The sequence below is a fragment of the Mauremys reevesii genome, linkage group 10 (genome assembly GCF_016161935.1).
Source record: "Mauremys reevesii isolate NIE-2019 linkage group 10, ASM1616193v1, whole genome shotgun sequence".
NCBI classification, from domain to species: Eukaryota; Metazoa; Chordata; order Testudines; family Geoemydidae; genus Mauremys; species Mauremys reevesii.
The window spans coordinates 75,650,402-75,663,068 of NC_052632.1; the positions used below are offsets into that span (position 1 = coordinate 75,650,402).

General features: G+C 44.2%; 1 protein-coding gene across 21 annotated transcripts in view; it reads left to right on the top strand.

Annotated features, from left to right (window-relative positions):
• SDK1 (sidekick cell adhesion molecule 1) overlaps positions 1-12,667 on the top strand; it is a 656,852-nt gene that overhangs the window by 617,747 nt on the left and 26,438 nt on the right. For all 21 annotated transcript variants that reach the window (XM_039493139.1, XM_039493140.1, XM_039493143.1 and 18 more), the window contains 3 exons: positions 1,094-1,231; positions 6,119-6,280; positions 7,547-7,672. In XM_039493139.1, the coding sequence (XP_039349073.1) occupies positions 1,094-1,231; positions 6,119-6,280; positions 7,547-7,672 (426 nt within the window). The remainder of the gene's footprint in view (positions 1-1,093; positions 1,232-6,118; positions 6,281-7,546; positions 7,673-12,667) is intronic.

Below are 12,667 nucleotides of genomic sequence, written 5' to 3' on the forward strand. Positions count from 1 at the left end.
ATCCCTATGCTCTTTTTGTTTTTTATTGGGCTTCCGGCATTATGTACAGCCACAGTAAGTAATATCTGTGCTGGAGATGCTGATCCCAGGGGCACACATATTCTATGGATGTTCCCTAGTCATTAGGTTCTGTGAGAGAGTGTGAACCAACAGCAGACTCCTTCTTAATGTATTTCTGCCTCTGCATCTTCACTTTTTTGATCACTGGGGAAGACTGTACAATGCCCTCTGGTTTTCTTTGGGTCTCATTACTAGCCAAGAAACTGATATTCTGCAATGGGAATCTACATCCCCATCTGAAACTGAACATTGTTGCACAGGATTGAGAATGAAATTCAGCCCAGTGCAGAGAGCACACACAAGGCACCATGCACCATTTAAACCTCAGGGCCGGGCTGGCCTTGCTGCACCATGCAGTGGCGAAGGGCTGCAGCAGGCAGCACACAGTAACAGTCCCTATGCTCTGGGATAACAGAAAATGCCATCCGTGTGCACAAGATTGGCAGGCCAACAACTCCATATCAGAAGTTTGGCTGTTTACTCAAACTGAGACCCAAACGTGAAAGCATGTGAACGCTGATGTATGCACATAAACTGGGGATTTGCATGCACACATACAAACCGTATACTTGAGTACAGACCTCACCTGCACATGCACTTTGGGCATCTTGTGTGTTCAGTTCACATACAGCCACTTAACCACTTGGACCTGAAGCCCTAAACCTTTGATGGTTTTCCCTGACTCATTTTTATGTCTTACACTCCCCAAAAAGTTGTAGAAAAGGCATTCGCACCATCCTGGTGATGCAGTAATTTGGAAATGAAGCTCTCCACTGTTCTCTTATGTCATTCCTTCTACATCTTTGTCATTTCCTCCTCCTATCCTGTTTAATTTCAGTTTTGCAATTTAGTGTCTGCTGACTTTAGAACACTTTGAATTTCCAATCGATTACAGGAAGACCTGATACTGTCAATAAATCCTATTCTCGTCTTATTTCCTTTAGATTCATACTGGGTAATAAATACTGTTTCATAAGATGTATATCAGGTTAAATATTCCTGCTGCAGTTGAGTGTCTTTGTAATCCTTTCAGCTCCCAGCGCTCCTAGCTTCCTGGCATTCTCAGAAATCACTTGCACTACACTCAATGTGTCTTGGGGAGAGCCGACGGCAGCAAATGGAATCCTGCAGGGTTATCGAGTGGTGTATGAGCCCTTGGCACCAGTCCAGGGTAAGTAAGCCCCCAAAGAACCTATATATTCAGGCTAGGGGAAAAAAGCACCATCATGTCTTTTATCTCTGGCCAGCTTCCCATTCTTCTCCATGGAGTGTCTACATGTAGCTGTGACAATTTAGAAAAAGTGTGGGTGCTCTTTATGAAATCGTTGTGAGTTTCTGAATTCTCTGTATGTATCTTTACCAAGCTGCAAAATCCATTGTGTGAATGCAGGGCTAGTTGCCTCTCTGTTGTCTCTTTAGGTATGTCTACACTATGCAGTAAGCCCAGGCTCTGACTCAGGTTTGAGCCCAAGCACCCCTTTCATCCACACACAAATCAATCTGGATGTCAAATCAGTCGTGTCAGCGAGCACTGAGGACCTTGATTCTAGGGCCCTGCTAGGAAGGTGGGTCACAGCCCAAGTCCCTCTGGCTCTTGGGTCTAGTCCCTGTCATTATTAAAGAACCCTTCTTATTAAAGAAAAAGTAATGCTGTGTTTGGGTCAGACTGGTTCCAGGGACTCAACAGTGGATCTCATGGTCTAAACTCTCAGGAGTGGGTGTTTGACAGAAAATAGGCACCCTGAGAGTATGCCTAGGGACACCAAGACAAAGACAGTGTTCAGAGCTCTGTTCAGACTCCAGAGGCTGAAGACTACAAAGGCTGAAGACACATGGGATCCAGCGGCTGTGTCTCCTCACAGCAGTCTGGTGAGTGGCCATGGGAGGGCACCCGACTGGAGCTGTGACAGTAGCCATGTGGACATGGGTGTCTGGGGCAACTGTGGGTGTTCCTGCCTTGCTAAAACTGCTCTGTAAGCTATAGAACTGTGGAATACAGCTTTTTTCCATCCTCTCTCATTCTCCTGCAAAGATGTATTCAGCGAGTGGTTTGAAAAGCCGTTACACTGCCATTGTTACTCTCTGTGGCAGAAAAGGAAACTCAACATATTAGTGTCCTGATTGTCTTCCTGCGCTTCATCCCAAAACTGCAGCGTAGGCCTTGCCACAGAATTCCTCTCGCTGAGTCCCATTTGTGTTGCTGCTGATGAACTATATTATTTGTATCATAAAACAAGGGTTGTATTGGCATCATGTATGTTCGTTTTCAGTGGTACCGTGACCGCTTTAGAAGAGGAGAATGGCAGAGATTTAGTTGTATCTGTGTGTTTATACTGAGTTTTCAAATAGCTTTTTAACCCAGCACTAGATATGATCCCACCTGACGACAATATGACAGTCACAAAGGCGTTATTAATTTGCCAGAAGATCAGCAGAGAAGGAACTGGCAATCTCTCTGAAAACAAACGCAAAATCATTCTAAAGATGAATTAGAAAAGATTAAAAAGTTTAGGGAGGGAGTTATTAATATTTTTATATTCCTAATACATTTCCAGTAGTTCAATAGGATGTCTAGCTTTGGGAGAGTGACAGCGGGTCGAGTAATTTCAACCATTGCCAATCCATTTTAAACTTCTTTCAGAAGAAATAAGGATATCAATCACTAGCATTTGTTTCTGCTGTAAGGAATAAAGGATTTCTTTATAGCTGACTTTCCATGTCTTATGCATGGGGAAAGTCGGAGAATAAAAGCACTTTTACCCTTTGTTGCTAGTAGAGTTACAGCATGAAGAGCTAATGCAGAATGGATGCATAATTCTGACCAGGAAATGTGGACAGGGCATAAAAGACATTCAGATACTTTGGAGTTTTCCTGCTTCTTATTCTCTCATACATAAAACTTAAAGGGAATCCATCTTTTATGTGGAAATATTAGTGTTTCAAGTATTCTTGTCTGGTACTGAAATAATCCTTTCATGAAAGCAGTTGGGCTTTCTCAGCAGTCAACCAAATCTCATGCTTCAGAGTATAATCTGATTGCTTGTAGGGTCAGGAAGGAATTTCCCCCTTCCCTGCCCAACATCTACAGATTTGCACAGTTGGCAGCTGCATTACATGTGAAGGGATTGACCTTCTTCTGAAGCATCAGATTCTGGCTTCTGCTGGAGACAGGATATCGGACTATATGGATTACTGGTATGGCAAAAACTGTGTGTCTGATCAGTTGCTGGTGATGGATGTCGGGATAAGGGGATATTATGCAGCTACCATTTCTTGTGTACAGCGAAGAAGCACAAACTTGATGAACCTTCATGAAAAATATACCTGCTAAAAATTTCTGGAGCTATCCAAGTATTTAACCAGCTCAGAGGCCCTTGAATGAGCAGTTCAGAGTTGCCCTCAGGATTCCAGCAAACTGGAATGGGTAAAGTCTAAGCTAAAAGCACCACCTAAAAGGTGGTCATCAGGGACCCACTTCATGTGCATCTGGATGCTGGAGAGAACAGAAGGAGTTGCAAAGAGGACTTCAGCCTCAAATCCCCTTGATCCACCAGAACCCATTCCTTGTAGACGTGTTGGCCTCCTTTCGCTCACAGTTGGCCAAGAAAGAAAAGTTCATGCTCCAGTGTTGGAGAGCCCATTGCTGAAAATAAAAAGTGATGTGTGAGTCTGGGTACTCTGTTTCACAGTATATCTGTACAAATACTCTGGATTATCCTGAACTTCTGTTTCAGTATTTGTTGACTTCCCTTTTAACTAGTTGGCATGGATGGCAAGTACAATGGAGGGGGGATAAGGAAAAATGAGACTCCAGTGTCACCTTCTCGTCTCCGTATTTGATAGCAATAAATAATTTTCCCTTCCTCTGTTCAACTTCCCAGATCCCGCTCTCTCCTTGTGCGTCTAGTTTAACCCACTCACCCTTATCTTCACCATTTTCTGCTCTTCCCTACCATGTCTGTTTGTGCCCTCTTCCCCTTCTCTGGTTGCCCCACTTGTACTCTGAATGCTACCAAATCCTCCTCCCTAAATCTGTTTTCTTAGTCTCCTCTTCCAACTGGGATTTTGTGCCTTTTCTCATAGGACTTGGAACAACCTGTCTCTTACTGTGCTCTAAGCACCACTTAAAACCTTCTTCCTACAGTCTCTTCTCTAGTGCTGTCTTCTCCCCATCATTCACATTTAGACATTTATAATGTTATGTTTTACCAATAACCGACAACAAAACTACCCTGGAGCCTTTTTTCAGTTTAAGGAGAGGAGGGGTGGAAAAGCTTGTTTGAAATTTCAGAGGTTCTTGCTTTTCAGTGTTTTGTTGAGTTATGTCTCCACATTTGTCACTGAGAAATTAAATAATAATGCGGAGAGAAAAGTTTTGCAGCTTAGAGCTTTTTCTCTTTTAAATAAGAAAAGGATTCTTTGAATAGGACGTTGGAACTGGGATGAAATTTTGATCAAAAACCCTTTGGACATTTTTTTTTAATTTAACTAATACAACCGCATCTTGAAAATGGATGTTCATTTGCATAAACTTTACATCAAAAACTGGAAATTCTATTCAGAATATATTTCCCTGAATACTGCAAAACTAGTACACTCCTCCTGACAGAGCAACCTGTCTTATTTGTCTGGAAAGGGCTACATACATTTATTTCACTTGCGAATATTAAAAGGACATTGTCAACTCAGATTAGCCCCAACATTTTTTAAAACAATTTGTACAAAACTTAAGAAACGTTTCCATGTAATTATTTTAGAAAATTCCAGTGAAAACAGTTGTTTTCAGATAATCACTCCTCTGCAGTTTTTGCAACCTAAATAGGGCATCATTGAGAACCTGACTCCAAAGGTTAGTGAAAAAAACTGAATTGATTTTCATTGTTCTGCGAGAGAGGAATGCACGTGAGAGAAGGTGTTGTGTAAAGAGTGAAAAGTAAATTGAATCCTTTAAATTCTTGCAGGCTTAGTCCAAAGAGATGACGGTAACATAGTTAAAGAAATGTGTGTGTATAGAATATAGGGGTAAGGCTCTACAAATCACAGCACAGAAATCGCAGCGCTGGGGAAAGTGCCACTGAAGTCGTTTTAAGTCACATTTGCACCCTCCTGATCCTGGGCTCCTCCAGGAGCGGGAGAGTCCCTCAGTGCAACTCGGACAACCTTGAGGATTGTCTCAGCTATGACAACCTTCTGGGGCTGCCCTGTGGGCCGTAGTGCTGCCTGGAATCTCTTCAGTGCTGCATGCTACAGCACCACCCCTGACGCATCATTCCCATGCCCAGTATTGCCCCGGGGTCCACCCCCTATGCCATGGCTTATGAGGAGGTCCTTGGAAGACAGCCGTATGTTTGTCCCCCACTGTGCCTCTACGGAGGGAATTCTTCCCAAGACCAAGCCATGACTTTTAGGGCCCCTTTATGCTACTCCAGCCCTTTTCCCCTGGCCTAAAGGGGCCTGAACAGGGGGGAGGATCTCACCGTCCCCTTAAATAATAATGCAATTGATGAGATTCACCACTGCAGTGCACCTTGTGTGGTGATTTACTTCAGTGTAAAACACCACTGAGTCAGAATGGTAACTGTTTACACCCATGGTGCACTCACTTCACACTGGTGTAAATGAGAGTACAAGGTGCAGGGCAAAGATGAATCTGGCGCAGTATTTCTTTGCTTGGAATAGTGTTGCAAGGTACATGGCAAAGAGACACCACACGGAGCAGCTCTGGCTTAGGAAGAGCTGTGCCGCTTGCAGTCCCCTTCATTTACCACCTCCTTTTTTCCCAGTGTAATTAGTGAGGTTGCGTGCAGTCTCATGGTAATTTCCCAGTTGTGTTGTAAGATTTTTTTTCTTGTCAGTACCCACTTATCAAGCTTAAACTCTAATTACACTTATCTGTGCTGAAAATTGGCTATTATCACTACTTAAACTCCCACTAATTGTAAGAAATACTTTCTTAGCAAACTGTGAGATAATTTTACTTATCTAGACACGATAAGCTCTGCTCAATTGCTTTTTTGCATTGAGACTCTCTTATTTTTCATCTCAACCGCTACTCCAGGGGTGAGTAAGGTGGTGACTGTGGACATAAAAGGAAATTGGCAGCGCTGGTTAAAGGTCCGAGATCTAACCAAGGGGGTGACCTACCTATTCAGAGTGCAAGCCAGAACCATCGCCTATGGACCCGAGCTACAAGCCAACATCACAGCTGGGCCAGCAGAGGGTAAGTGGAACCTTAGCAACATGCAACAGACCAGAGCCAATTACATTAATTCAGTCCAACCGCAGGGAGTAATACAGTGTATGTGCAAATATATTTCCAGTCCGAGGAAGAATGGAGTCACAAGGGCTCTAGGCATGATTTAGTGGGTTCATAACATTCCATGAAAAACGTTTTTCCTTTTTTATGAAATCCAAAAAAAATGACTGCAAAAACCTGTGCAAATAAATTGAAAGACAAACCAACCAGCCAAGGGAATTCAAAGCTGTGCCTTGACAGCATGGTCCTGATTCGGATTGCACTGATCACACTCCTGATCCAGACCTGGATTACGTTTCCTGGCTGTAAAACTGGTGAGAGTTCAGAAACGTTCCCTCGTGTCTTTATGTTTTGGCTTACACACATAAATATACTCACCATATGCAAAGGGTGGGGAACAGCAGGCTTAACTTCAGACTCCCTGACTCGTGCACCAAGATTTTTTGTTGATAAACAGATGATTCATTTTAATCATTGCAGTTTGCAGCAAGAAAAATTAGAGGTCTTCCAATGATCGCTGGCTGACTGGTAGTCCTTAAAGCATCTGTGCAGTATTCATGCACGATTCTATTTTGTGTCTCCCTGCCCTCTTAATCAAACAGAAGCTACCTCCACCTCTCTCATTGCACCCTTCCCTTGTGATCTCATTTTTTGGAGGTGCTATATGATCATAAGTAGCTCTCCTATAATGTGTGTGCAACAGTTATAATGTTCTTGAAATACCTTCTGTACCATGTAAATGCGATGGTGATACATGATGCTGCAGTTTAACTCATCCTGATGCCCACATCACAGGCATTATAACTACTACTCTAGTTGGATGTGCTAATGACATGGTATTGACTGACTGAACAGGCAGCATGTCTTAGCTGTTGATCTCTGAGTTTCCGGGGATGGTGCTGGGCTGACTCTGTAGGCAGGAATCCCAGTGATAATATGCAGATGTTTGCAAAGATGTAAGTGGTGAAAGTAACAGGTTGGGGTTTTTTTTTCGTTTTTTGTCTGCTTAGTTGATGTGAGTACCCCTGTAAAACCCAGCAACTGATATATAAATCTGTGGTGCTTGAACCAGGGAAGATTTGAGCCAGCACCCCATTAAACTGGTTTACCCTGTGTATATGTTTAGCTTCTGTGAGTGGTTTTTATGTGCATATTTCTGAAGATGTTAAAAGTATAATGTGATCACTTCTCACACCCCCTGACGTTTGCTATTCTGGTGTCATCCCTTAGGGTCTCCTGGTTCCCCTCAAGAAATTCTGGCTACAAAATCTGCTTCTGGGCTGACTCTGCAGTGGACTGAGGGCGATTCAGGGGACAAACCCACAACTGGCTACATCATAGAGGCACGGCCTTCAGGTAGGAGAAACTACTGCTGAGAAAAACAAAATCCGTAAAATGTGGACAGGATTTGGCGGTGGGAACTTGTCCACACCATAGTCCTAGCCACCATGTAATAGTTTGGAAGAATGTATTTGTCCAGGAAGCAGAGTGATGGGACCTTTTAAAGAAAGATAAGAAAGACACAGCTTTTCTTTTCTAAATGCCCACCCCCAAATAGTTTCTATTTTTGCCTTCTGTAAACATATTACTATGTTAATTGTCATATTTCCCCCTGCTTGGAAATAGTCACAGAAAATTGCCATGAGTACTGTGCCATTTTTCCTCAGATGTCACCAATAAAGCTGCCAGTTAAGGAACTAATGTTATTCATAATTTAAAGTAATGTACATGTATGCAGCCCATTTAATGCAGAAGAATCCTCAAGCACTTTGCAAACTGTATGTTTGAGGATAAGGGTTAGAAGGGACCTCAGGAGGTCATCTAGTCCAAAACCCTGCTCAAAGCAGGACCAATCCCCAGACAGATTTTTACCCTAGTTCCTTAAATGGCCCCCTCAAGGATTGAACTCATAACCCTGCGTTTAGCCAGCTAGTGCTCAAATTATTGAGCTATCACTCCCCCCTCACAGATCCACCACTGAAATACACCTCTTCTGGGCAGAATGCAACAGCTATCCTGTATCAGTAAGAAAACATGGCTTTTTGCAGAGGGCATAAAGCATAACATCTCCAATTCATTCTACAGAAGGAATGCAATCAAGACAACAAAGTTATTATTTCATGGGATCTTTATTGACTATGGGTACATCTGCACTTGGAGCTGGGGGTGTGATTCCCAGCTCAAGGAGACATCCCTAGAACATGCTAGCCCTAAAGTTAGAACGTAGCCACAACAGCACGACAGGCTAGCCTCCCCAGATACATGCCTAGGGTCTCTGACAGGCATGTACTAGCCATCCCTGTACTCACACTGATGTGGCTACATTTTGTTTTTAGTGCACTAACTCAATGAGAGCTCACATGGGTATGTCTCCTCAAGCTCCAAATTCTAAGTTTAGACACACCATATAAGGGGTCAAAGCCTCATTTTTGTATCTGCTTTGACAGATGGCACCTTCAGCAGTGTCATCATTTTAACTAATGCTGGACGTTAATTCAGACCTGTGCCAGAGGGAGGAGTGCCGCCAACTGAATTCCACGGCAGGCCTGAGCCACACTGTAACAGAGGTTTTTCTTTGTGATTAAAGCTCCACTGAGATATATGATCTTATCTAGATTGAAGGTACCTTCTAATGGGCATTGTTTAAATATGATTTTTTTCATATACAGATTCCCATTTTTATACCTGCAGGTTTTTTTTAGACCCATATGTACGTATATAATATGTATGGGTACCCTTAGGGGGGGTAAAGGAATATTAGACAGTCCCCTTTACCATTTTTCCACTCACACAGGAGAGGAGAGGGAGGAAAGGAGGGGAGAAGGGATACTACACACCAGGCAGCAGAGCAGCTTCTCGGAGGACTATGCCAGGCTGGCTCAGTCGTCGGATGGGGTCGGATCATCCACTAGACACTAGCAGCCTCTAGCCAGCCTGGCACAACCACTACACCACACACAACACACACACACTTTTTCTCTTTTTTTTTCTTTTTAACCACTAAGGTTTTTTGTTGGCACTCTCCCGGTACTGATTAGCTGTTGAAATCTGACCAGATCATAGACTGAATTATTGTGATCTTCAGCCCTAGGGATATAGGCTTCCCTCGTGCCTTTGACAGAATTCCAAGGTTCCACTGTGGTTCCATTACCTTTTCCTAATTTCGAGGACTCAGCCTTGATAATGGTTTTCAGACAAAGCTCATAAAATGTGCACATTCTTCAGGGATTGGAGTTTCAGAGTAGCAGCCGTGTTAGTCTGTATCAGCAAAAAGAACAGGAGTACTTGTGGCACCTTAGGGACTAACAAATTTATTTGAGCATAAGCTTTCGTGGGCTACAGCCCCCCTCATTGGATGCATAGAATGGAATATACAGTAAGAAGATATTTATACATACAGAGAACATGAAAAGGTGTTCTCATACCATACCCATACCAACTGTAAGAGGCTAATTAATGAGGAGAAGCTATTATCAGCAGGGGAGAAAAACTTTTGAAGTGATAATCAAGATGGCCCATTTCAGACAGTTGACACGAAGGTGTGAGGATACTTTAACATGGGGAGATAGATTCAATTAGTGTAATGACCAAGCCATTCCCAGTCTCTGTTCAAACCTAAGTTAATGGTATTTAGTTTGCATTTTAATTCAAGTTCAGCAGCTTCTCCTTGGAGTCTGTTTTTGAAGCTTTTCTGTTGCAAAATTGCCACCTTAACGTCTGTCACTGAGGGCTTGGCTACACTTACAAATTTGCAGCGCTGCAGCAGGGTGTGAAAACACACCCTCTCCCAGCGGCTGGGCGGGCGGCGCCAAGCCCAGTGTGAGTCCCAGCCCCCCCAGCGCTCCGCGCGCCGCTGCCCCCCTGTCGTTACCCCAGAGAGGGGAGAGGAGGGACAGAGCGCTGCTCTCTCTCTCCCAGCTGGTGTGCTTTGACTACACTGCCTTCAAGCACTGCGCTGCAGCGCTACGCTACTGCAGCAGCGCTGGTAGTGCAGCCACCTGAGTGATTAGAGAGGTTGAAGTGTTCTCCTACTGGTTTTTGAATGTTATGAGTCCTGATGTCAGATTTGTGTCCATTTATTCTTTTGCGTAGAGATTGTCCGGTTTGGCCAATGTAGATGGCAGAGGGGCATTGCTGGCACATGATGACATATATCACATTGGTAGGTGTGCAGGTGAACGAGCCCCTGATGGTATGGCTGATGTGATTAGGTCCTATTATGGTGGCACTTGAATAGATATGTGGACAGAGTTGGCATCGGGCTTTGTTGCAAGGACAGGTTCCTGGGTTAGGGTTTTTGTTGTATGGTGTGTGGTTGCTGGTAAGTATTTGCTTCAGGTTGGGGGGCTGTCTGTCTCCCAAGATCTGTGAGAGTGAGGGATCATCTTTCAGGATAGGTTGTAAATCTTTGATGATGCGCTGGAGCGGTTTTAGTTGGGGGCTGAAGGTGATGGCTAGTGGCGTTCTGTTATTTTCTTTTTTGGGCCTGTCCTGTAGTAGGTGACGTCTGGGTACTCTTCTGGCTCTGTCAATCTGTTTTTCACTTCAGCGGGTGGCTATTGTAGTTTGAAAAATGCTTGATAGAGATCTTATAGGTGTTTGTCTCTGTCTGAGGGATTGGAACAAATGCGGTTGTATCTTAGACCTTGGCTGTAGACAGTGGATCATGTGGTGTGTCCTGGATGGAAGCTGAGTCATGTAGGTAAGTATAGCGGTCAGTAGGTTTCCGGTATAGGGTGGTGTTTATGTGACCATCGCTTATTAGCACAGTAGTGTCTAAGAAATGGACCGCTTGTGTGGACTGGTCTAGGCTGAGGTTGATGGTGGGATGGAAATTGCCTTACATGAACTGGATTTTGGCCCTGTTGCTGCCTCAGTTTCCCCTTCCTGGACTTCCCAATAACTGCACCCAGACTTCTGTGAGTTGGGTAGGGTGGTCTATTAAAACAGTGCAGTTCAAATGTCATATTAAACTAAAACGAATTACCTCCCACCCCCTCCATTGTCTCTTCAGCCCCTTACTGGTCTCACCAGTTCTTTCCACAACCCAGTTCCTGCTGCCTAGCATTTCCTCAAGCCAAGCTTCTTAAAGCTGTTGACCCTCGTAAAGTTTTTGTTCCTGATCCCCACTGCAGGTAGTTCCAGCCAGGCCTTTTCCTCTGGCTGGTGAGGAGAGCCTCTTTCCCACTCCTTTCTGACCCTGGTCCCCTCTGGATCCCCGCAACAGCCTCCTCGCAGATGTGTCTCCCTGGTTACCCTTGTATCAAGACTTCAAACCCCAGCTCTCTCACCTCCCCAGATCACTCAAGGCAAAGGAGCTGTCAGACTTATCCCGGACTCCGGGCTTCTCTGAAGAGACCTTCCCTTGGTCTTTCTTAGTCCCTGGTTTACCTCTGTCTAAGGGAGCAGACCCACTCTTATCGGAAGCCTCATCCCCAGATTGCCATCATCAGATATTCAGTCACTTGACCCAACAACTGGCCCAAGCCCAAACTCATCAGCTAGGACCAGACAAGGCACAGGTGGGGCTAAGTCCAAAACCCTTAAAAGGGCCCATCTTGTAACACTCAGACAAAACAGTCATTGAAGCTTGTTAGCCAACGTTTACCAGTCCAGACAAATGGCGCTCAATAAAACAAGACTATTTGAGAGTGAGGCCTACATCCCACGTACCTATCACCTACTAGCAAGAAAATGTTAAGTGCTGTGCTGAACAAACAAGCCTACCTAAACTATAGGAGATCCATTAGCTTCAACCTTTCTTTAAGATACCGTGGGGAAGCCACTGTCACTCACATCTCGCTGAAGGTGGGAAACCCCGAGCTCTGATGTGTTCCCCTAACACTGTGAAAACAAATTACAAGACTTCAGAAGGAGCATTTCCATGTAGCAGATAACACCGCAGTGCAATGGCTACACCACAACTCCCTCACGTTGCCGTGCGTGACTGATCATTTAAGTGAACGTTTTATGTGCACTGCCTAGGTATTCATAGAACGCTGTTGCTTTGTGTGGAGAGAATGGTCCTTCCACGGCAGGCCTGAGCCACATTAACTCATCCTGGCCTCACTAGACTGAGCCTGCAAACAAACAGGGGAGAGGTCTCTTAATGCTCCTGCTCTCAGGACCTGACTGTTAAACCATTTAATTCCCCCTCAGATAATTTTAATCCTATTCATGCTGCTGTAGCACATGAACTGGCCATTTGTGTGCTAGATTCCTGTTCTTAGTTCTGGTTGAAGCTGTAGAGAGCGTGAAATGTGATCCAAGTGAGGAGAGGGACTAATTGCAATGTTTGCTTATTTCGTGCAGGCTTCAGCTTCCTTTAAATATCTCATTCTTCCTCATCTC